A 23,802-nucleotide genomic window follows, 5' to 3' on the forward strand; every position below is an offset into this window, starting at 1 on the left:
CGTTGTCTATGTTTTCACTTCTTACGACTTTGACATAAATGATATAGCCGTGCATTTCAGCAGTGCGCTATGTAGTTAGCCTTGGTATGTTGAAAAAAAACCAAAATTAAATATAAATAAAGCTGCAAAAATACAAACATTAAAACGCTAAACGATGCGCGGACCAACTGCAACAAGCGAGAACTCCCGATATGGCTTCACGAGTCGCTTTTTGTGTGAAGGTGACTGTTGTTTTTCTTTGTAAAACTAAACATATTTACAAAAAAAAAACACGAGTACACGAGAGAGTAGAAATTGTACGTAGAACCATCTTTTCCCCGTCTCATTTGGGTTTAATCGTAATGTGCTTGTAAAGTGTTTTACGGCGAAATGTTTTGCATGTTTTGAAGTGTTAGGTGTACTGAATGTATCAATGCCGACGAATGTTTCAGCTCATTTGAACAATTTATTACTAGGCTCATTATACTTTGGGAAAATGATCTACAGCCAGCATTTGTTAACATTGCATTTGTTTATCTGCGATAAAAGAGGAAGAGTAGAGATAAATTATCTGTATGGCCAAAGTTTTACGTACCTCTTTCAGGATTAAATCAGGAGGTTACTTAAAATTTAAGTTAATTCATTACCGTCCTGTGTTGTTATTTGTTTTTATGATTTGCGTCTATTATTATTGATGTAATGTAGCTTAAAGTTTACGAAAAATTTTATCCACAAAATTATTTATTGTAGAAAGCTTTATGCAGGAAAGCAAAATTTAATTTAAATTAATAAATATCATTTTTAAATTGAAATTGAAAAAGCGCCATCCCTTCGGTTCGTTTTGAACTGCTCGCTATACGTTTAAACGTTGTAGTTGAAAACTCGAAACGGTGTTGACGTTGTTGCGTGCTTTCACAACGAAACCGGGTTTTGCTGTTGTGTCTGTGACTGCGAGTGTTTGTGCAAACAAAACATATAGCGTGCGATTTCACCAGCACACACACACACACACACATACATTACCGCAACGCACATACACCAATTTGATTTGCGTGTTGTTCTATGCTTCACGCATCCACACGGCATGTAGCGATACTCGAATCGCACCGCATCTAGCTCTCCGGCATTAATGAAACGGCAGCCTACGGGAGAAGATGATGGAAAACCGTCCGTTACGCACACACGAGTAGCAAACCGCCCGAGTACGTTGTTCGTCCAAGTTGGTGGAGGTCGTGTTTGAAACAGAGTAGGTTATTGTTTCCATGAAAACACACGGATGCTGTGGAAGTGCGTTGTCAACGTGATGAAGCGTGTGTGTGTTTTTTGTTGTTGTTCTCCGGTAACAATTGTCGACGGTGCTGTCGGCCCTGTGGCCCTTTTCTTTGGTGTAGATGTAGCGCGTCCCTAACTTTCGTGTAAACAAAGCAAGGCTTAATTCTAAAAGTCGGAAGAGAATGGCCGCGTGCAAGTGTGCAAGACAAACGGAAAGTTTTTCCAAGCTCCAGTGAATGTGTTCAAATGAATTGTGATGTGTGAAAACAACAAAAAACGAAACAAAACAATCGCTTTACTTCGTGCGTTCGTTAGGTTTTTAACCAATATCTCCAATCATTTTTCACCAGACATTACTTCTTTGCGTGCTGGATTGAAAGAGTTCTTCTCGTTGGTGTACGTGTGTGTGTGTGCATGTTTCGTTTGAGGAAATGTATGTTTCCCGTACATTCGCTCAGTGTGTGTGTGTGTGTGTGTGTGTGTCTTTCTCTCTCTCTCTGCTTGAGATTCCCAAACTGAGCAATAAATTCATGCAATAGCTGTGGAATGGGTTGCGTTTTCATATGATCCCCGCGATCTGGCACACCGAGCGCGCCCACACACAAAGGTCCGGCTCAAATGTAACAGCATCCACCAGCAGCACGACGTCACTTCCTTAACTCACCGCGAGTCAATCCAGCAGGCACAGGAAGCGATGGAAAAGCGCTCTCTCGCTCGTTCTCTTTTTGGCAGCCTGGAAACGGGCGGAAAATTATTCTCAATCAGGCTCTGGCGCTTGATAAGAGCACAAAGCATTCGAGAAAATCGTAGCGGGCGGTGCCTGGTTAGAGAGCAGAAAAAAAAATTAGTCTAATCCCTTTGTCTGGACGGGTGAATTTCGGTGGTGCTTTGCTGTGTGCAGTAAGTGAAGTGTGTTTTATAAAAGTTGTGTTGTGAGTTGGTTGTAAGTTACCAAAATTTAGAAGGAGGAAAATCCTGTGAACGTCTGTGAATGCGGACCAGTTTGTGAGTGGAAGTGCTGCTGGTGCAATTGCTGGTCTTCTGTTTTTTGTTTTCGTGATGGACGGAGTTATGCAGAAATTAGCATTAGTCTCGCGTTTATAAATAGAACCGTTTGAACCGGCCCAATCAGGAGGAAACGATTAAAATCGAGTGATCTTTAAATGAGAGTTGGTGGTACAACAGCCGGGACACACAGGAACAGGCCCGAATAAACACGTAAATTGATCTTGGACGTAGTAATTGATGCCTCTCAAATTACGCTTCCATCTGACTTGACTGACTTGGGTTTGGGGTTTGGCAGGCTTCCCTTTCCCTGAACGAACGAACCAACGGTCACACATTCAAACCAGCGTGTGCACGAGAATTGATTTCACACACATGAAATGAAGTGTTAAGGCAGAACTCGAAAAGGGACGGGAAAGAAGAAAACAAAACAAAAAAATACGGACATCAAGGAGAACATACAAAAAATCCAATTCTCCACCTTTTCGTGTTGTGAACATTCGTTAGAGCGCTGCTTAGCCCCCCTTAGCCCCCCAACCCGGCAGTAGAACCAGTTCCCAAAAGAATGCGAAATGAGTTCAAGCCGTCTTTGGGGAGCTCTGCTGGTTATTTCGGTCTGTTATGGTTTGGTTGGTTCGTTTCTTTGCAAGTGAATTTGTTTGAAGCACGCAAATCGCGATAAGAAAATTATGTGAACCCACTAAAACGTGTCGTCGTTTCGTAGGGGTTGTTTAAACCGATTAGCTCCACACACACATACACACCGCGCTAGCTGGGTTTTGATTGTTGTTTCTTTTCTAGCAAAAAGGGGGAAATTGTTGAAGGAGCTTAAAAATTTTCACGAATGAATTCTGTTGCATAAAGCATTAATTGCGGTCTGAATTATTATAAAATTTCCGCTTCTGCAAGGCCATCGGGAGGAAAATCGATTGCAATAAGAAAAAAAAAATGATACATACATATCATCGCTATACAAACGCAAACACCACCGTACCATCATCAGTGTGTGGTGAGAAACAAGATGTTTTATGTTGTGCCATGGTAGAGAGACTTCCGTGAGACCCCGAGACATAACAGCACAGGAGTTTGTGAGATAAAGCGTGAGACCCCCCACCACAACCAGAAGATGCTGATGATGCCCCGAGAGTGCAAGTGCGCAAGAGAACAACAAAAAATTCGGGGAGGTGGGGGCGCGGTGGGGAGAGAGTCCCTGCGTCAGGAGGTGAAGAATAAATCAATTTTTGCTATTGCGTTGCGTTGCTTTTATAGGAAATTGTCTTTTATGTACATTTCCGGCATAGAAGTGATTCATCTCCCAGAAACAATGTAGGGGGGGGGAAAGTGGAAATTCCACGATGAGGGAGCAAAAAAAAAACAAACCACCCGGGAAGAAAGTGGTGTCTTATGTGTTCTGGGGCAATCTTGCTGCAGCATGAAAAGCACGCTTTATCAGTGTTCAGATTCATGGATCCGCAGCAGATTTATCCAACACTACAATTAACTAATCCATTATGAAATTTCATACGCAAATAAACTCCTTTTTTTAATTGCTGTATTAAACGGTTCAGCTTGTTTTGATGATAATTGAAGAGTTCCTTTAGTGCCAGGAACATTTATTTAGGTTTTATTTTGGTCGAAAAAATGATCATCAAAAATTTCATAATTCAATATTTAAGCTTATTCTGCTATTAATGATTGATTTGATAAAAGATTAAACACAACCTAAGGAATATTTGAACCTATAAGAATATGAACTAAATTCCTCACAATTCCAGGATTCAGAATTCAGAAATTCCTTTGTAAAGTTTTGTTCCTCAGATGATTTGAGTTCTGAAGATGGCCACATGAAAATATCGTCCTAGCGCCCCCCATTTTGGAGTCATTCCTAGCAGGATTGCAAAGTTTTATGCCATTTGGAATAAGATTTCATACCCTCGGGGGGATGTAAAGGGTTTCGGAGGAGTTGATGCAAGTGCACTATGAATGGGATTTTGCAAAAAAAAAAACACATTTCGACGCATTTATTTGAAGTATTCAAGCAAGAAAACATTTAAAATAGCGCAAAAGCAATTAAGCAAATAGGAAAACAATTCGGCAGCAAAGAGGGGGGTATTTCACTGTGAAGCCCAACCGAGCATGAAGTTTATTTACCATTTACCCCGTGGTATGAAAAGAAAGTTCAACCCGTCCGCATTGTTTCGGTGCAACCAGCAGCAAGCATGCAAGCACTGTTGTACCGGGGCTGTGGTATGAGTTCGTTATATCTTATCTGAACTTTTATCTTACTTATGTTGCGAGTATTGGCAAATGTAGCCCCGTCTGTTTGTTTGTAGTTTATGATTGGTGCGTTGCGATAACTAATTCACAGGGTCAATGTTATCGCTCGGATCGCCCAGTATCGAACGAGTGAATGAATGTTTACGTTTTTTGAACACCCGAAAAAAACAACAACAAATAACCCCCCCCTCCTCCGATGCTTCAATGATATCGAACAAGCCGCTGTTTGCTGTATTTTTTTTTTTGCAAGTGTATCCAATGTTTGTTTTTGAAACGGACCTGAAAGAGGAAAGCAATCAAACACAGGGTAGTTGCATTCGCATCAGAGAAAGAAAAAAGAAGCCCGAACGATAACGAACACACCGAGCTTAAAATGAAGCATAAAGCGATAGAGGCATGAACTTGTGTTTAGTGACGGATTTTCATCGCTTTCATATTTTCCCATTTGCGATCGCGCGACGTCCACTAGGATACAATGAATGTTGCGAGCGAACCGACCGCGAAGCACACAGGTTGGAATCGTGTTGGTTTTTTTTTTCTGCAGTGCAGAGACGCGGGACACGGGAGATGGGGCGGAATGTGAGGGGCTGGAGGAGCAATGTGTCCGGCCCCGTGTCGAATGACGCTAAAAACGCGCCTTTGATTGCACGAACGCATCCAGCTCATGGATGGGGGCTAGTAGCAATATGCTGTTACCCTTTTATTGCGCCCGGTGCGGCAGTAGGGTGGACACTGGTTGCAATGTTGTTGGCCGCCTGGCCTCGGTTGCGCTCACTGCAAATATAGCCCGCTGGTGACTTCTTTTTATGGGCTTTTAATGGGCGAATGGGAGAAAATTTCCCTTTTCATCTAGGGAGCAAAACTATTATTGGACCCAAACACACACACACACTCTGGACTGGTTCCGTGGGTTACTGTACATATTGAGAATAAAAGATACAGTGGTGGTCAGTGCAGTAAGGTCATCAAATATTTTTGGGCTTTTTTATATTCTCAGAAGGAAGGAAGGGGAAGGCCGTCGATTGAAAAAGACGGCAGGCAAAATCTAAATACGCGTTCAATAGATTTGTAGATAACCAATATTCCTTACAAATTTCCCAAAACTTAATAAACATTTAAAAAAGAACACTCACACGGAAGCTTGTGGACTAAATATTTCTGATGCCCTCCAAGGTTCCTTTCAATGTTTGTAATTTTTTACTAAAGAATGTCTAACGCATGAACGGTTGACTACTTCTAATCAACATCTTCAACATTATCTCTTTATGATAAACATGATTTATTTATTTAAATTCTATTATGACGGCAATGCCGTATTTTCAATAAACATGATTTTTTGTCAATAATTTTGCATTGCAACCCAACTTAGTTCAATCTTTCACTACATCGTTCTTTCCTGTGTGCTCCAATTTTCCATGAACGGTTTTTATATGATTCATTATTATTAGATAGATTTTATATAATTCATCTTGTGTTGCCTTAATCCCTGTGTAAATAATTGCAAATTTGTCTTTTTTTATTTCCCTTTTTATTGAGATTATTCGTTGAACTACACCTCAATGATTTTATTTTTCTCTTGGTAACATAATCTCCGCTGTTCATATTTATTAGCGAGGTTCGTTAATTTGTAATTCGATACCTTGAAATGGCTATTCAAAAATATAATGTACAAAACCGTTTGATGTCATGTGTTTTAACGTGTTGTTGGGTTGTATTGATTACTTATCAACTAGTATTGGCCTAATGACCGTCACTATGCATAGGAAAAGGTGATTAAATTGTTTTTTCTTGTTTAGTCATTAATGAAACCCTTTTTGTCATTATCAGCTTTCTGTTTGAGCAAGTGACTTTGAATGGATAAATTGTATTAAAGTGTTCATTTCATTCGTCAGAAAGACATTTTCTCACTGAGCAACAAATGGGTAATGCAATTTTATTTATATTTGATTCTTGCTTGGAGCGCTTGAAGGTCGTTTAGATAACGTACTTGAATATGGATCGCTTCAAATCAGGCCACCATCTATGAGCCGTGAACAAATACGATCTTTTATTCGTCTACGCCTTAGGAAATGCATGATGCGCAATCACATGCTTATGCAGACATTGCGTAAGCTCTGATGATCTCGTTTGTGGCCTGAATGATGGCAATGGGGTGGGTAATGGGCCAGAGGAATCACATGATGATCATGCAAATATACAAAATGGATAGTTACGAACTAGCTGTGAATAATGAAACGCTTATCCTACTGATACAAAAATACCTTCCGGCGTACGGTTAGCTGACCGTTAATGTTTAAAATATTTCGATATTTATTTATATAAGAATACACCGAACAGTGCAGAATTAGTAAAAAGACACTTTATCGCCATTTCCAAACGAGTCGACTAGCGGTCGACCTACGACAGAAATGTTTATGGCCTGCGGAAGTAACGGTGGTTTCGGTTTGTCGCGATCGTCGTAACCATTTGCAACCTGAAAACCGGAAGCAATGAAAGGGGGTAGAGAAAAAAACATTTATGGCAAAACTGACCGATGGTGCGCACTGTTGTGTGACCGTATCGTTTGGGTCGCCGAACGGACGGACGCGTCGTCACGAGTTTTTTCGACGCCAAACGAAAGCAACGTTGCTGATGTAACTGATGTGTTGCTGCCGCTGGTGCTGTGTAGCAAGCGCAGCAGATGCTGCATGTTGTCCTTTTTTTGTTGTTGCTTCATTATCATCGAGTTTTATGCCGGGTGTCATTTATGCTCGTAAGATGTTGTATCGCCGCCTCTTCCCCCCTTCCTCCTCCGCTCGATCGCTTTCGGGTCCGGTGTGTGATTTAAAACAAAAACAACCTTTCACTCCACACCGCCGCCGCTGGGCTCCACATTTGAAGGGGTGCGAATTTCTATACACACAGGATACATATTGTTGAACGTGAAAGTCCGAGAAATTGCGTAATGGTTCGGTGACTTTGGAGAGCATGTTGCCAAAGAGATCGCCACCAAGCACGATCGTGCCAAGAGGTTCCACACAAACACACACAGGTTCTGGTGGAAATGTCAACATAATATGATGCTCGGCCGAACCATCCCAGTCCTGCTGGCTGCTAATTAATTATCGTATGACGCGCCCGTACGATTGATTGAGTACTTCCCATTCTCACCGCACTCGTGTGACGAGCGACATCGATACCTGTGACACAGGGCCGGGTGGAAATGCAGGGGCTTAATCACCACAACCAAGCCAAACGAATTGACCGCGGATGTGCGGTGGAAGCCATGATATGTGCTGAGGGGTTTGCCAACCTCGTACCTCGTGTGTTACGGGCTGCACCGGTGTCAATCAAACGAAGTGGAGGAGGAAACAGAAAACAGAAAACTTGAAACACATCACCACGATGTGATGCCACCAATGCACTTGGTGGTTTGGACTTTGTTTTGCGTCGCGAGCAAGAAACACTCCAACTTCGGCATCACAAACTCGGCTCTTTTACTGCGTCTTTGTGTTTCGCTGCATAATTTGCCTGTAGACGGGACAAAAAACGGGACCAATTGACTTGAACAACAACAAAAAATGGCTGCCGAAGCGTTTGGTGAATATTTATTGCAGTCATTGCAGCATTAGATTCGTTTAACTTTTGGCTCCCCCCTCCCCGCACTCCGGTGTGTTGTGTGCATCGTAACGATGATACTTTCACTTTTAAATTCCTTTTACTACAACCAAGCATCTTGCGCGAGAGTGTGTATATTGTGAACGGGGTGTAATGGATTACTTTCCATTTCTGGATGCATTTCTTCTTGAAGCAGGTCGTCTGGTACGTGAACGAAGGTTGCTTGAGTTCCCGTCCAGACTTCTGGCATTTGGCTTGCTATGACACAAACAATATACAAATAATGTCTGATGAATATGACATGTTATAATTTATACTAAATGCTTGATGTCCAAACTTTCAATATTAATACAGTCTCTGCAACTAGGCGTCGAAGGTTTTTTTTCTGTTGAACGAATCGTCAAAGTTTTCCGGCCCCAAATAAGGGGCAATTTTCCGTGGAATAGCTGCTTTTATTTTCAATAAAAAGGAAATGGAACAGTCCCTGATGCGACTGGTTGGATTCTGTTAAAGTAGAATTGTACATTGACGTGTCGTGGATAGTGTTGGATTTATCTAAATGAATCTTTGAATAGAGTGCATGAATCTGAATCTCTGTTTGAAGGATTCATGAATCATCGACGATTTATGACCACCGTCTATGAGCTAGCCGTCATGAACATTTTCCCCCTTCCCATTGAGGCTGGAAAATTGGGTCCAGCTACCATTCCGCTTGAAGTCTCCATGAGGGCGTCCATGACTTCTCATTAATTACTCTTCTTAAAAAAATCGCTAAGCACGACACTAGTCGTAAGTTAGCGTGGAAGTTGAATTACTTCTGGATACAATTTGATTAGCATTGGGAAAATATCGAACAACGAAATTAGAGTTTTTGTGCAGATTTTTTGTTTATCATTTGTTGATTTTTATGAACGTTACTCCGTCAACTCTTAGACAGCGTTCTTCAGATCATTATTTGCAGATTGCCGACAGACAAACTCTGTGCTCTGTTTTTCCCCACTCTCCGTCTGCAAGAATCTGATCGTGAAGTTCTCCCATTCCATTGTGTCGGACGATGACGACAATATCGCCCTCCAAACAGTGATTTATAATGGTGATTCCCTTATTTGTTCCGTCCGGATGTTGACGCACACTGTTGCAGGAAACGTTTAACGATCAAGAACTCCACCACCATGGAAATGAAATGAACCTCTCCCCCAAACAATAGTGCTTGTTGGGGATTGGTGGTCTTGCCCAAAAAGAAGAGGCCGCTGTCATTCTGGCTTAACTTAACGATAAGAACGTGCGATGCGTTTACACATTTAGTGCCAGTGCCAGTCAACGGCACACAAGCGGGCTCTTACCTGGCACATTTCGCCCGTGAACGCCACAACGAAAAACACGGAAAACGGTCTGCAGCCGTTTGGAAAAAGGAGATTTCATTATTTACTTGTGGTGGAGAAATCAAAACAAAAACACAGCTGAGGAGGAAAACCATGCTCGGTTTAGGTGGGGTGCCATCATGGACATACCACCCCCCACAGCACCCATCCTCCCTTTCGCTCTCTCTCTCTCTCTCTCTCTCTCTCTCTCTCTCTCTCTCTCACTCTCACACACTGTTTGTCTGTCGATCGACATCTGTGTCGTTTCAAAGGTTCGCCAGCGCTCCACACAAATGTCTACAAGTCGACGTCCTACAGATTGTGTGCAGTATGTGCTGTTGTCGTAGTGTTAGACATGCGCATCGTTGCGTTTGTGAATGCATCTACACTTCATTCATGCCGCGCGCGCGGGATGCATTTAGAATGGTGGTAAAGAATTGGAGAATTTGATTCCGTTCCGTTCAGGGGCACAGTTGGTGCGTGTAGGTTAGAATTTCCGGTGCGAACAGGCTAAATTTAACGGGTGTTGCAAGCTGCTGTGTACAGGCTTCGGTCCCTACGTACGTGTTAAAACGACAGCGATCGCGAACCGTTACTGGTTACTTCAACTTCTATTGTGTTTCAAACCAACCACAGCTAAAACTGGTAAAATAGCGTTCATCAACTTCGTTTGGGTGGCACGATGGTATATTGAATGCTGTTTGAACCATGCGTCGGAACAAAACCGTGTGTTAAAAGTGTATTACAATTGATAAGAGTGATTTATAAACTGCCACATAATACATCAGAACAATACAACAACGTTCGCTTTAGTGCATTAGGACACAATCTTTATAGTGAGTAAAGGTCACACAACTATCGGAACATTGGCTTGATAGCGTTCTTGAACGAGGTTCCGCTGTGAGGTTCGCTCTGCTGTTTGGATTTGGATTATGTTTGTTTTGTAATGGTCGTCCCGCATCAGCACTCGACTTGAAACAACCGGGAATGAAGATCATCTTCATTCAATTGGTGTGATTGTGACATATTTCCGGTTTACTACCGCAAGCATTACGTGAATTGAGCCGTGCACGAATTTAAACCTCCTCCCCCTCCATGCTCTGTGTTTAATGTATATTTAGGAAAAGTGATACAGTTTGAGACGGTGCAAAACAAGCGTGTAAACAGTCACACTTAACGGCTCTCCTACGAAGGAGAAAGAACATTTACTCTAAAACAGTGTGAACACAGCGTTGTTCAGCGTGCTGCAAATATGTTTCAATGCATAATACAGCAACGGAACGGATGGATCCATCAGCCCAGTCCCGAGTTTCGGGACGTCTTTCCAGGTAATGTGTAGTGAACAATAATTAAAGCCCAAAAATTACTTTCCATTTCGAAAGCATTCGGTATTATTTCGTAATGTTTACAGTGCGTTATGCACTATTTAAGGTGTTACAGAATATTTATGTTGCTATGAAATGACCAAAAAAGCGTTATTATGTTTCCGTACTTTAGTTTTAACTACCCAACAGTGATGGGGATAATAAAAGACTCAAAGAATTTGTTAAATTCCTCTAAAAATCGTTTGGCTGCAGTTTAAGTAAACACTAGGCATTTTTCTAAGCTTTGTTGTTTTGAATGTATTCATTTCCCTCCACATAAAACATCTTTTGACTATCACATTTCTCTATCTTGGATTCACCATGACGTACCAGGGTAATCCTGAAGTTCCATAGCCATAACACAGTTCGAATGTTTATTAACATATCCACAGAACCGTTTTCCAATGTTTCAAGGCCTTGTCAGAATACTATTCGTTTGCATTTATTTACCTCGCAAAATAAATCCACTCTTTGGCCCCCCACTTTAGCCCTGTGATTCGAGAAGGCTTTGTGTAGAAGGTTCTTCGGGCCAGTACACGTAAATCGCCTTTGTTTATGGTAAAATTATATTTTTAAAATAATTTAAAGCAATCAACATGTAAAAAAAGTCGATGCAATTTATTAGACATTAAAAAAAATCTGTAATAAACACATTTTATTATGACCGTCACTGTAGTTTGGTGCTTGCAATGCGTGCTACGCAAGTGGTCCGTTCATACGTCGTATGGTTAAACTATTGGGCGCATATGCAAAACGTGAATCGGTGGATTAGCTAAAGAGAGTGAATAAAAAAAGGAAGCTTTGTCATGCAAACGATGCGTATGAATAATTAGATGGCTGGACAATTGCCGGTATGTATAACATGCCCATTGGCATTCGTGCGGTTTGTGGTGTGTGTCAATGAGTGCGTTCGCGTCCTCATGTGATGTGCACTAGTCGGATATGGTCGTGACGTTACGGAGTGATCCATAGGCATGCAACTCCCATCTGGCATCCAATGCGCTCGTGTTGATGTGCGTGTCACGAAATCGTGGAATTCAATGAACCCAACCGAACCACACCACTGTGTATGAGATTTATTGCATCATATGAGCTTACCATTCCTGCTGTTTTTTTTGTGTGGGGAGATTGTTTTAAAACGAAATGGCAATACATTTTTAATGCAACTTAGTTTATTTCTATTAACACTTCATCATGAACTCTTCAGCTGAAGCCTTGTTATAAGACCCTTTTTCAGCGCGACGGTTCAGGTTTACATGCGTAGGAGGAATCTTTCTTTTCTGTTTTGGTCGATCGACCAACAGCTGCAAAACACATCGAGCCTCTCGTACGACAATGACGTTTTTGGGGAGAGAAAAGGTTTGAAGAGAATGAAAAATTGGTCAAGAAAGAACCCTCAGCGCGATTGGGGTGCGGCATACATGCATTTCCTGGCTCTTCTCATCGGATGTTTGGAATACGGCGAAAGCGGTAGATTAAAAAGGGGGAATAGCGTGCCCCGGTCACGAACCGTTCGGTAATCCACCACGGAGAACTCCGGTGACTCATCAACCCAGGACCCGGGAGAATAAAACGGATGCAATTGGAAATGGTGTGGTGGTAGTGGGTAATTCGGGACAATGGAATTGGTATGCTCTGCGCTGGGGGTTGAAGACCTGCACGCGCGGCCATGGTTTTGCATCAAATGTGTAACAACTCTCCAACAAGGTAATATGCGACAATATGCGTCCGTAGGGCGTGGAAAGTTGAGCAACAGAATCGAAAAAGATTCAGGGTCATTTTGAATTTAAAATCAAGCCCCAATGAACGTTTTGTTTTATGGTTAACATTTGCCATTAAGCCAGTTGGACGAGGTTTGTTTTGTCCTACGTGTAGAGCTGAGTACTAATTGCTGATGTGTATAACTGTTACAGTGTATATATTTTTGTTCGGAATTTATCATATCTGTGCTAAACGTAATTTTCATTATTTCATTCACAGACATCAGACAACAGCTGAACGAGCAGCTCAAGTTTCTGGATGTCCGCATGGAAGCACAGATAGCGCTCGTACAGGAACTCCAGGACTTCTTCCGACGACGCGGCGAAGTGGAACTAGACTACAGCAAAAGCTTGGACAAGCTGGCTAAGAGCCTTCAGCTTCGGCACAAAGAGCAGCGTCAGAAGTGAGATACTTTAAGAATGCAGGTTGATTACGAAGCTACGCAGATACGAATGACTTTCTTCTATTACACAGACGCGAGCAATGGCCAATGTTCTCTTCCTACTCGTGCTGGCAACAGCTGGTCAACCAAACCAAATCACTGTCCAGAGACCACGCGGCCATGTCCGAAATCTACTCCACACATCTGGTAGCCCGTTTGCAGACAGTATGGGATGATGTCCAGCGTATATATAGAAAGGTATAGTGCGAGTTTTACTTCGGTTTAAAATCGACTGGTGGAAGTATTACAATATTTAATTCGCTATTGCAGTGTCGGGAAATTGGGTTTGAAACTCACGTGGAAATATTGCGAATTTTACAAGAACTGCACACCAACATGAAAACGTACCACACGCTGCAGACGGAGGCAAAGGAAGCGGAGAAAAAGCTCCGGCTGGCGGAGAACCAACGGATGAAGCTTCAGCAGAGTGTGCCGAAGGAGAAGCTGGATCGCAGCAAAAAGTATCGTTTGATCGAGAAGGAGGTGCTGAAGCGAAAGAACAAATACACCGACGCAAGACTGAAGGCGCTGAAGGCCAAGAATGAATATCAGCTTTGCCTGGAAGCTTCCAACACGACGATTCACAAATATTTCGTCGAAGATTTGAGCGATTTAATTGATGTAAATAATTATTTAACCGTATGCTGACTAAATTACTCAACTGTTATATTTTGTGTTTATATTGTTACGATTGCAGTGCATGGATCTTGGTTTTCATTCGGTCGTTTCGCGGGCACTGCTGATGCATGTTTCCGCGGACCAAGGCCGTTGCAGGGCGGTGCTACATAATGCCGAAACGCTGTCACACATCGTCAACTCTATGGATAGCCGTGCGGATAAGCAAAAGTTCCTTGAGCAACATAGTGCCGCTTTCATGATTCCGAAGCGGTTGGAGTTTCAGGGACAGGATGAAGATGTGGAGCCGGAGCTGCAGAAGGCCCTGCATCAGGAGATGGAGTCTCGGCTAATGCAGCTCGAGCAGCGCGTTAACAACTTACGCATGGAGTCGGAAGAAATCTGGAAAACGCTGGAAACGGCGGAAATCAATCTACTGGACATACTCAACACTAAGGATTACGATTGCACTGGAGCGTTTGGTGATGGTGCAGTCGCTTTTCAAAAGCCCGAAAACACATCGGTAAAATTACGATCGGATAAGAACGAAATCGAAGAATTCTACATAACGGTAAGGCAAGAGATTGGCCACTCAGCTGCAACGGAAAAAGGTTTATTAGTTTGTTTGGTTTACTTTCGAACAGAAAATACGCGAATACATACTCGCAACATCGCGAATAGCACGGCTGGATTCGAAGGCGGAATATCTGCGTAACGCTTTAGCGAAAGATTCAGCCATCAAAACAGACACTCTCACAAAATCAAACGTACCGAAGCGGAAGCGCATTGGGCGCATGAACAAATCCGGACGACCCAAACTTTTCGGTGGTTCGCTAGAGGAATATCTGGAGGTATCGGGTGAAGAAATTCCACTAATTGTTCGAAGTTGCATTAGAGTTATCAATCTTTATGGTAAGCTATCCTTCATTTTGAAGACGAAGTTTCGACTGGTGGGAATGATAAATTGGAAATTTTATTCTATTACACAGGATTGCATCATCAAGGCATATTCCGAGTTTCAGGATCTCAAGTAGAAATAAGTAACTTTAAAGAAGCCTTCGAACGTGGCGATGATCCACTGGCTGAAATGACCGACGCTTCCGACATCAACTCTGTTGCTGGAGTGTTGAAGCTTTATTTACGAGAACTGCGCGAACCGCTGTTTCCTTTAATTTACTTCGACCATTTTGTTCAACTTGCACGTAAGTATAGCAGGATAGAAGGAAATGAAAGCCGTTTTATCTACATATTTATATTATTCCGTTTGTTTCGTTTCTTGTAGAACTCGAATCCAAGCACGATATTGTATCAGGCATACGCAAATTCTTCCAAAGTCTACCCAAATCAGTTGTAGTGGTTATACGGTATCTGTTTGCCTTTTTGAACCAGTAAGTATCGAGCGAGCGGTAATATTACATTGAACAGATCGAACTAATGCTTTGTCCACAAATAGCCTTTCCGAATATTCTGACGAAAATATGATGGATGCTTACAATCTGGCGATATGCTTTGGTCCCACGTTGATGCCAGCGCCGGAAGATAAGGACCAAGTGCAGTATCAGAACCAGGTAAATGAGCTAATAAAGAACATCATCGTCCACCATGCCGAACTCTTCCCGAAAGATCTGGGCGGAATGCAGTACGAAAAGTTCATCACTTCAGAAACGTTTGAAGATATGTAAGTATAGTTGTGCTGTGAACACGATTGCAGCTCTTGCCTTGATAAACATTATTGTGGATTCTTGCAATTCCAGTGATGTTGGTGACTCTCCCACGGAACAAGTATCGGAAGATCCGGATTCGGAAGTGTATCCATCAGAGGATGAATCGGACACATTCGAAGCGATCGTTCAGTTCGATTTTAACGCACGATCCGAGAGAGAACTATCGTTACGAAAAGGGGACACTGTGATACTGTACAATCAGGTCAGTACAGTTCGGTTTATTGCCAGTGTACAGTTCTTTTTATTCAAAATTGCTCTATGTTTCGAATAGGTTTCCAACGATTGGTGGCGAGGTGCAGTAAACGGTAAAACTGGACTCATTCCAGATAAGTACATATCGCTAAAAATCAAGTAAGTTTTCACATCCGCCATTGTTGCATATCCGATTCCGCATATAAAATATTTTTTTAATTATTATTTTTAGGGATGAAGATCGCGATAAAAGTGAACATTTGAAATCTTCCAGTTCAGAAGAATCCGTCCGGAAGCGCCGCCCCAGTGGAAATATTTCGCTCAACAGTCAGCTATCGATTTGCACGCAAAATTCCAACACACTGTCCAACATTACGTGCGGTAGTGACTACACCGCATCCACTATTAGCGCCGCAACGGCTTCTGCCGGTGGACATAGTGCTGTGGGCGGTGGAGCAACAGGTGTCGGGGGCGTCGGTGGTGGTGGTACATCTAGCAACAGCGGAGCTGCTGGAGCAGCTGCCGGGCTAATACAAACAGCGCTGGCCTCTCCCGGTCATCCACAGTATCAAACGATCCAGCATGCTTCACAAGTAGTGTCTTCCGTTCACCACTCAACCACGTCACAGCCACAACCGATTGCTATAGTGACACACCAACCACCGTTGCCATCCGCCCATCATGCGCCACCAGTGATTGGTGAAAAGTTGGGCAGTGAGCTGAAGGACACCGACTACATTCACTACGATAGTGTGGATCACTTGAAAGCGTCACCGTACAGCTACCACGATGAACCACATTCGTTCGAAAACTCGTTCGAGTTCGTCGAAGATATGGCTCTCTTCACATACGAGGTACTGGAGACAACCGTATAATGCTATACAATTACTTTCTTTGTATTTCGTTGCCTATATTTCAAGTTCATTCACACCCATTCCTTTGAATGTTTCGTGCTCCTTGAACCGTAAAGCCGTCCTTGCTTGTTATCGTTTGTTTGTGTACTGCTTTCTATTTTTTTGTCATTGCGTTGAATGTCTATTGTGTTTTCAACGTTGTGTGCGCTCCCCTTGATCAAAAGCTCTCTTTCACTCCCACCGAATTCAGGACCTTTAAAACAAATAGGTCTAAGAATGGCTCTAATGCAGGTGTGAAACCGAACCGTAGTCTAGTAATGGTTTTGTCGCATCTGTGTATTTTTATCAGCAGTAGTTTCTTGCTTTGAGCAATAGCAATTTTCAAACAATTGTCGGAAACGATTTTTCCCAAAAGAATGACACAAAACAACCGTTGTGTGATGCTCCGCGTTTGTAAGTTGAATCTCTAAAAAAAGTTTTTTTTCCCCGTTTATCAGCTTTTGTATGTCCTTTGCGCTACATTTGTAAATCCAACACAGACTTTGGAACTATTTTTTTATTGAGTTAGGTTAAGATTATATGACTATAAAATTAGCAAAGACAATCCTCTATAAAAATTGCATGTGAATGTCAGTGTTACTTTAGTACGTTTTTTTTTAGTTAATCCCTTATGTGTTACTTTATTGCGAGAAAAACGTCTCGTGCTGTAGTCGTATTGCGCCGTAGTCTATTTGTCCTCATGCAACGATATTTTGTTTGTTTGCTCTTGGTGTTAGACTTTTATCCCATCTGTCTCTTTTGCATCAAATACAGACAGTAGTAGATACACGGGACAGGTTAGTTGTACCATAAACATCGAAACATTTGAAAAAAAAAACAACGAGGCGTATTTGTACAAACGAATGGTGTAAAGTTGTAGGAAATGAGCTTCATTTCGAAAGCAGTTTAGATGTTAAAATATTAAATATATAGTGCACTAACATTAGTTAGGTTACAGTGAATAATGCAGCACAGCAGAAAGCAACGGTTGTGTGCTACTCTTTTCCCAATCGATCGTTGGCCCTTATTTCTGAACAAAGCTGTTGGATGGTAGAATATAAAATGAATGACAGCTTCCTATTCGCGCCTATTTGCATGCAGAGAAAAGATTGGGTAGGATACAAACGAAAGGCAGCTTATTCCACTGAATCATATTACATATGATGATAACGCACTAGTTATTAAAGCTAATTAAACACATAAATCACAGATAAAAAAACAACACAGTTAAAGTTAAGAAGCTATGAAGAATAAACATAAGAACAGCTCGTAAACTATCTGTTCAACTAGCAGTGAAGTTTGTATATGACTTTTGTTCCATAATCGTTAAAGAAGTGTTTGCTTTAGCACACCGGTAGCTGCGGTACGTTTGCTGCTGTTTCATTAGTTTTGTAACGCCTTTACTGTTTTTACACTTACACAACATTATTCCTTTATTCGTCAATTATCCGTATGTCGCGTATTGTTTGTTGCTGCGTCACGTTACTTTGTGAATCGTTTTATAGTTTTTCATAATTCATCGAGTAATGTCCACACTCCGTGCCCAGGCTTTTGAATGAGCGAGAGGTGAGCCGTATGTTTTACATACCTAAAACACTGTTACCCATTTAGAGCGGTTGTTACTGATATGTTAGCACATGTTTGTAGACATAATGGGATTGCCTTTTATCCATCCACCACGCTTACTAACCCATTTCGTGTGTATGGTAAAGTTTAATGAAAACGTAAGAGCATAATGTGCTTCTATATTGTTATTTCGACTGATATGCAAAATTAAACGCTTTATATAACTTTAGCAAGTACGTAAATAAGTTGTCGTATAACAAGTGATTGATAGGTGTTTATGTTGAGTGTAGATGTGCATGTCAGGGTGATAGCGTTAAGCTTAAGCTAAACAAACACAACTTAAACCACAACTGCAAGCTCCATAAAAATGTCCAATAATGTGAACTTGGTAGAGGCGATCTGTTTTCCTACCGCTCTACGTAATTATTAATCGTGTAATGCTAACACGGCCTATCAAGGTTATTACATCTCCTGAAAAAGTTCCTGAATGCTTAGCTTTAAGTAGTAATTTTGTTTTCGCCTTTTTCGCATTTTAATACAAGCTTTATTAACCCTCACCACCCCATTCCGCCAGGATTGCTTAATAGCTTCTTCTACACGAATTAAATTGCCTGTTTCGCCTAGAATGTTAATCAAACAGTTCAGTATAATTAAAACTCGTTTCTTTTATACCCTATTTTAGACATCAAAACCTTCGGAACCGATCTATGCCGAACCGACCAAAATTACTATGAACCGCGAGAAATCGCCAGCGGCCGATAGTGGTACGAGCAGCAACAGCAACGACGAAGAATCGGATAATGTGGAAATTCGTCCACGGCTCGGCGGCATGGGTGAACCACCAGAGCATAGCAAATCTACCCTTGGACTAAACCGTCGCAGCGAGTCGACACTAAGCACTGGGAAATCGGTAGTTGGAGAACCAACAGCCACCGATGACCAGTCCGATCAGTCCCGTCCGATGCGGAAGTATCACTCGAAGAGCTTCAGCCTGTCGGAGAATAAACTGTCCCTAGCTGCTGGTGGTGGTTCTGCCACATTAAATGTTTTCCAGCAAAATCGTGACTTATGGCAAAAGCGTGCCGCACAAAGCTCCTACCAGAATCTGACAACATCGCGCATCCTAAGCCGGAACCGAATTGCACCCGATTTGGTGATGGATCTTCCGCCATCGGCTATCAACAAGGAGACGGCCCATGCGTCTAGAGAATCGCTAGACACGGAACTGGAGGACATGACGTCGGCGGAACGGTTTGCCGCACAGAACCAGTGCACGCTAAAGAAGAATGAACGATTTTCGAACGAATCTCCTGTGTATGAGAATAACACGATGAAGAAAGAGGTTAAGCTTGACGTGAAGGGAGGGTTGGCGACAGATAAACCTAAAGCGGAGGTAAAGCCACAAGAAATCAGTATTAAAAGTTCCAACACACCAATACCGACGACTTCGGTGGAAGTTCCAGGTAAAATTGAAGATTGTACAGCAGGAGCAGGTGGTGGTGCTAGGGAGGAAGAACCGAAAAGGGTAGCGGGCATTGCAACTCCCGTTGTGTTGTCCTCATCACCGGCAGGCAGCAGCACGCCGAGTACGGTGACTGACGAAGAATCGGAGCTCGTGTCGATGTCTTCGAATGATGGTGGTCTACTGCTGGCGTCAACTTCAGTAACTGGGAAGGAACTCAGCAAGAGTCCAATTCCCGTCCGCAATACGCAGAAGTTTGTGTCCCAATTTGCGGACCTACATTTGACTGGTGGTTGTCTGATAAAATCAACCGAAGGGACGTCGGCAGCGGGCGTTTCTTCTATGGCCCAGGAGCAGCAGGCCAAAAGTTTGAGCTCGTTCAAACCACAGGTGAAGGTTAAGCCCCAGATATTGAAGAAACCGCAGGTTCTACCGCAAACGCCAGAAATGCAACGTCGGAATGCGGACTAGAAGTGGCTACTGTTCTCGCGCTCAAACACTTTTAACATGTAAAGCGACGAGAACTTCACCCAAGAGGCATTTCTAAGTCACGGCACAACAAAAAATGAAGAAAGACGGACATTCAAACTGTCCGTCTGTCTGACTTTCTTTTGTTGACTCGATGAGACCATGCGGCGGGCGGGGTGGTATTATATATAGGAGGGGGTAAAAGACGAGTCGTAAATTGGTGCAAAGTTTACAATCTTCTTCTTCCTGCACATACCAATGTAATAGACTTTCGCACAACACATGCTAACAAGGTTATTGAAGGCTGACCACGTAACGGATACGACCCAACCGTGTGTGAGTGGTGGAAAAATTTGCGGATTTGAACAAGGTGCGCGCGGGAATTGGATCGAGGAAAACACCAATATTTCGAATATATACAACAATGCTAAACTGAAAATGATTTTAATAATTAAGACTGGATCGGTACAATACACAATACTCGTGAAGAAGAAGAAGAAGATGTAAAAGAACTTGTGGTGCGTACACACAAACACACACACATACAACACCATGCGGGTGGTTAGTAGATACAATAATGATGGTCAAATGAGATGATCGCGTGATGAACAGGGGATTAAGGTGTACATTATAGCGACACTTTAGCAATGGTGGTGCCTTTGTTTTCGAACTTGCGTGCATTTGCATACCATTTCAATTTTATTGCGAACAACGAAATTACTGCACACATTTTTTTTTAATCAGGAGGTGTATTATTTAGCCAGATGTGTTAAGTTCCCTTTCGGGTTTTTTTTAAAGTCGGGCTGTGTTTTAATGGTACCGATATTTTGGATAATTCGACTCCTTAGTGGTGCGCTCTAGGCAGGCTAATATTCGTGTACACACAACGCTCTCAAGCAGAATATAATGGGCAAAGCTTCCGACATACGCATAAGCCAAGGCGATTGAAGTATAAGCGCAATCATTGGTTTAGAAGCGATAGTGAGCGAAACAGGAAAAAAAAACAAACCGTAACGAATACAAGGTACACGAAACGAGATATAACCAGTGTAGTCTATAGTAGTAGCAGTAGTAGCGTCCAAGATGTTTCGATATACAAATAACACACATATAGAGCTCATGAAAGATTTGGCGGAAACAACACAGGGGAAGCAAGTAGTAATAAAAAAAAAACCGTAGGTCAATATGACAACAGTAACTGCTGCAACTTTAACCGAACCTTATACGACTGATGGCAAGCACAAAATGAGGGCGCAAAATTACGAACAAATATTAATTCCTAAACTTCGAGTTGCTTGAATTGCCCAAAACACACACACACACACGATATGGTGCTTTTTATGGCTTTGTTTTGTAAAAGCCCTTTCCTTCACGACTCACATCTATTGTTGCTCGCGTATTATTGGTGTAGCAGTCTATTGGTAGTGGGAAACAGTTATAATGTACCGTATATATTATATCCAAAAACTGGCAAAACAAGTAACAGTTGTAAACTGTCTGACACAACAAGAAAACATAAACATGTGTGTAAAGTAATTCTAACCATTTTATCACGATCATCATCAGTTACATAATCTCCAGCCGGATCGATCAATACAGCTATATAACTGTCGTAAACAAAAGCAAAAAAAAAACTTAAACAGAAACTATAAACGTTATTATACCCAGCTATTATTATTACAATAACAATTCTAAACACTCTCAATAATTACAACATAGTGGAGGAATGGATGGTACGAGAACCGTAGTCAGCAACAGTAACCAAAACAAAAAAAAAACGAAAAATATAAACCAATAATGGTCCATCATCTTGCTATCTTCCAATCCCCTTTTTCAATGTGTCGTTCAGAGTAAAGCGAAAAAAACCCAAAGGGGGATGCAAGTAGGCAATATTGATTGCGATACTTTCGTTCCATAAGTAACCATTGGTTGTGTCTATGTCAAACCACGATCAAACTTGTGTTGCCATCGAAACGATATAATTTGAGGTTAAAACTATTACACCAACAATCTAAGGGTGGGGGAAGAACGATGATCAGGGTTTAGTTTCTATAGTGCGTGTTTGTTGGTCAGCAACGTGCTTAATCCAAAAAACGATTAGGGAAAGAAAAATGGTTCAAAATCATACACACATACACACGACAAAACAGTTATAGGAGAGTTGAACAACAGGGAGATGATCATCGTTACGTGGAACATTATACACCAATAAGTTCGTTTTCCTAGTGTTTCAAAGCATTTCCAGTAACTGTTACTGCGTAAAAGGCGTGCTTCAATGGGGGGGCAGCAGTGCTTTGTTTGCGATAGTGCGAGAGAGCAGGATGAGTAGTAGTTGGGAAAAGGCTGCAAAGAAACCGAAAGGACGCGAAGTATAAAAAAATATATACATACTTCTACAGATTATTATACATACGTTGGTGCATGATGACGACCGCATCAAGTATATACAGAATAAATGTGAAACTAATGAAACCATACTCTAAAGCGTGAGTAGAGCTATTTGTATTTCTTCAATTTCCGTAGCCTACTGTAGTTAGCGCTATGGTAACGACATCATGGTCGACTCATTTTACCGGGTCGTCTTTCTAATAGGAATAATTGGACTAATTGGAATTAATTAGTAGTTTGCGTCACTGTGTGTAAAGATGTAGGAAATTGCGGTCGTTGCAAATTCATCAATCATAACTCAGTAAGGTATGACTGAGATTGCGTACTGAAGTCTCCAAGAGTATTCTCTACTTGTTGATGACTCACTCGCGGTAGAGCACGGCTGTGCTGACATGGACAAGTCACACATCACAAATGTACACAGGTAAGAGTATCTTCTCTTTAGTACTCGAATAGCTCCACATCTCATGTTTCGTAACTATCATTACAGATACTCTATAGTACGCACAGCTCAGCAAAACGACGAAACCAGGTTATTCGTCAGTGTGCTATCAAAACTTTATAGAAGACTATCGGACGAATATGGTATCTTGATGGAGTTTTAGAAGGAGTACTTTAAGATCGACGCCGCCTGCTAGTAGTCTCCCTACTTCAATAGGTATTTCATTCTTCATTCTAGTCCTTAAGATCTTATATACTAATCTTCTTGATTGCTTCAAATTTCTAGAGCCATTCGTTACTCGTCAAATCTAAAATGACCTACCAGCTTCCCTGCCAACACATCCCGAACTACGCGCTCGACACCATGGTTCAAAGTAAGTAAGCCGTCCTGTTGTTTGCGTACGGTTCATTTGTTTGTGATATTGATTCACATCAGACGGGATAGGGTAATCGGGGTTTCTACGGTTTAATGCGACTCCTGCGTAGTGAATGCGGTCAGTCATCCGGAAGATAACACACGGCAATATACGGTGTTATTATGGTGTGTCATTTGGGAAAACTTGTCTGTGCACTTGCACTGATCAGTATAGTGTACCCGGGTAGTGTATGCGGCAACTCATTGAAGGATGGGTTCTTCCAGCAATTGTTTGATACGTTGTTCAATTCGGAAGAAGATTCAAGACACACGAATGCCATCGCAAACCGTTCCGATACATCGGACATTCCAGCAATAAGTGAAGCATCGTTAAAAGCAGCGGATCTGGATTCGAACTCTTCATACGTACAACAGTCCGAGGCGAATGGAAATGAGACGCACTACGAGAAGGACTACGATGATGTACCGGTGACACTAGGTCAATTGTAGTACACTGTAGAAGGTTCTGGTGGTGGATATGAGAAGAAAGTGCATAAAACTATCCTTCCGACCGCAAAATATGTGTAGAATAAAACAAAGTTAAGCTCAGCAACATCTTCCCCCGTGTAAAAGAATTATA

At 42.0% G+C, this 23,802-nt stretch overlaps 1 protein-coding gene across 2 annotated transcripts in view; it reads left to right on the forward strand.

Annotated features, from left to right (window-relative positions):
• LOC128300669 (SLIT-ROBO Rho GTPase-activating protein 1-like) overlaps positions 1–21,201 on the forward strand; it is a 29,722-nt gene extending 8,521 nt beyond the window's left edge. The window contains exons 1-13 of one of the 2 annotated variants that reach the window (XM_053036821.1): positions 10,689–10,819; positions 12,836–13,019; positions 13,091–13,256; positions 13,329–13,679; positions 13,756–14,244; positions 14,318–14,585; positions 14,663–14,875; positions 14,956–15,061; positions 15,127–15,351; positions 15,428–15,599; positions 15,669–15,748; positions 15,822–16,443; positions 18,731–21,201. In XM_053036821.1, coding sequence (XP_052892781.1) covers positions 10,744–10,819; positions 12,836–13,019; positions 13,091–13,256; positions 13,329–13,679; positions 13,756–14,244; positions 14,318–14,585; positions 14,663–14,875; positions 14,956–15,061; positions 15,127–15,351; positions 15,428–15,599; positions 15,669–15,748; positions 15,822–16,443; positions 18,731–19,981 — 4,203 coding nt within the window. In that variant the 5' untranslated portion in view covers positions 10,689–10,743 and the 3' untranslated portion in view covers positions 19,982–21,201. Of the gene's footprint in view, positions 1–10,688; positions 10,820–12,835; positions 13,020–13,090; positions 13,257–13,328; positions 13,680–13,755; positions 14,245–14,317; positions 14,586–14,662; positions 14,876–14,955; positions 15,062–15,126; positions 15,352–15,427; positions 15,600–15,668; positions 15,749–15,821; positions 16,444–18,730 lie in introns of those variants that run through there. The other variant, XM_053036820.1, reaches the window with a different exon arrangement.
• The last annotated feature ends 2,601 nt before the right edge of the window (positions 21,202–23,802 follow it).

This window comes from Anopheles moucheti, chromosome 3 (assembly GCF_943734755.1).
Source record: "Anopheles moucheti chromosome 3, idAnoMoucSN_F20_07, whole genome shotgun sequence".
In the NCBI taxonomy this organism is placed as follows: domain Eukaryota; kingdom Metazoa; phylum Arthropoda; class Insecta; order Diptera; family Culicidae; genus Anopheles; species Anopheles moucheti.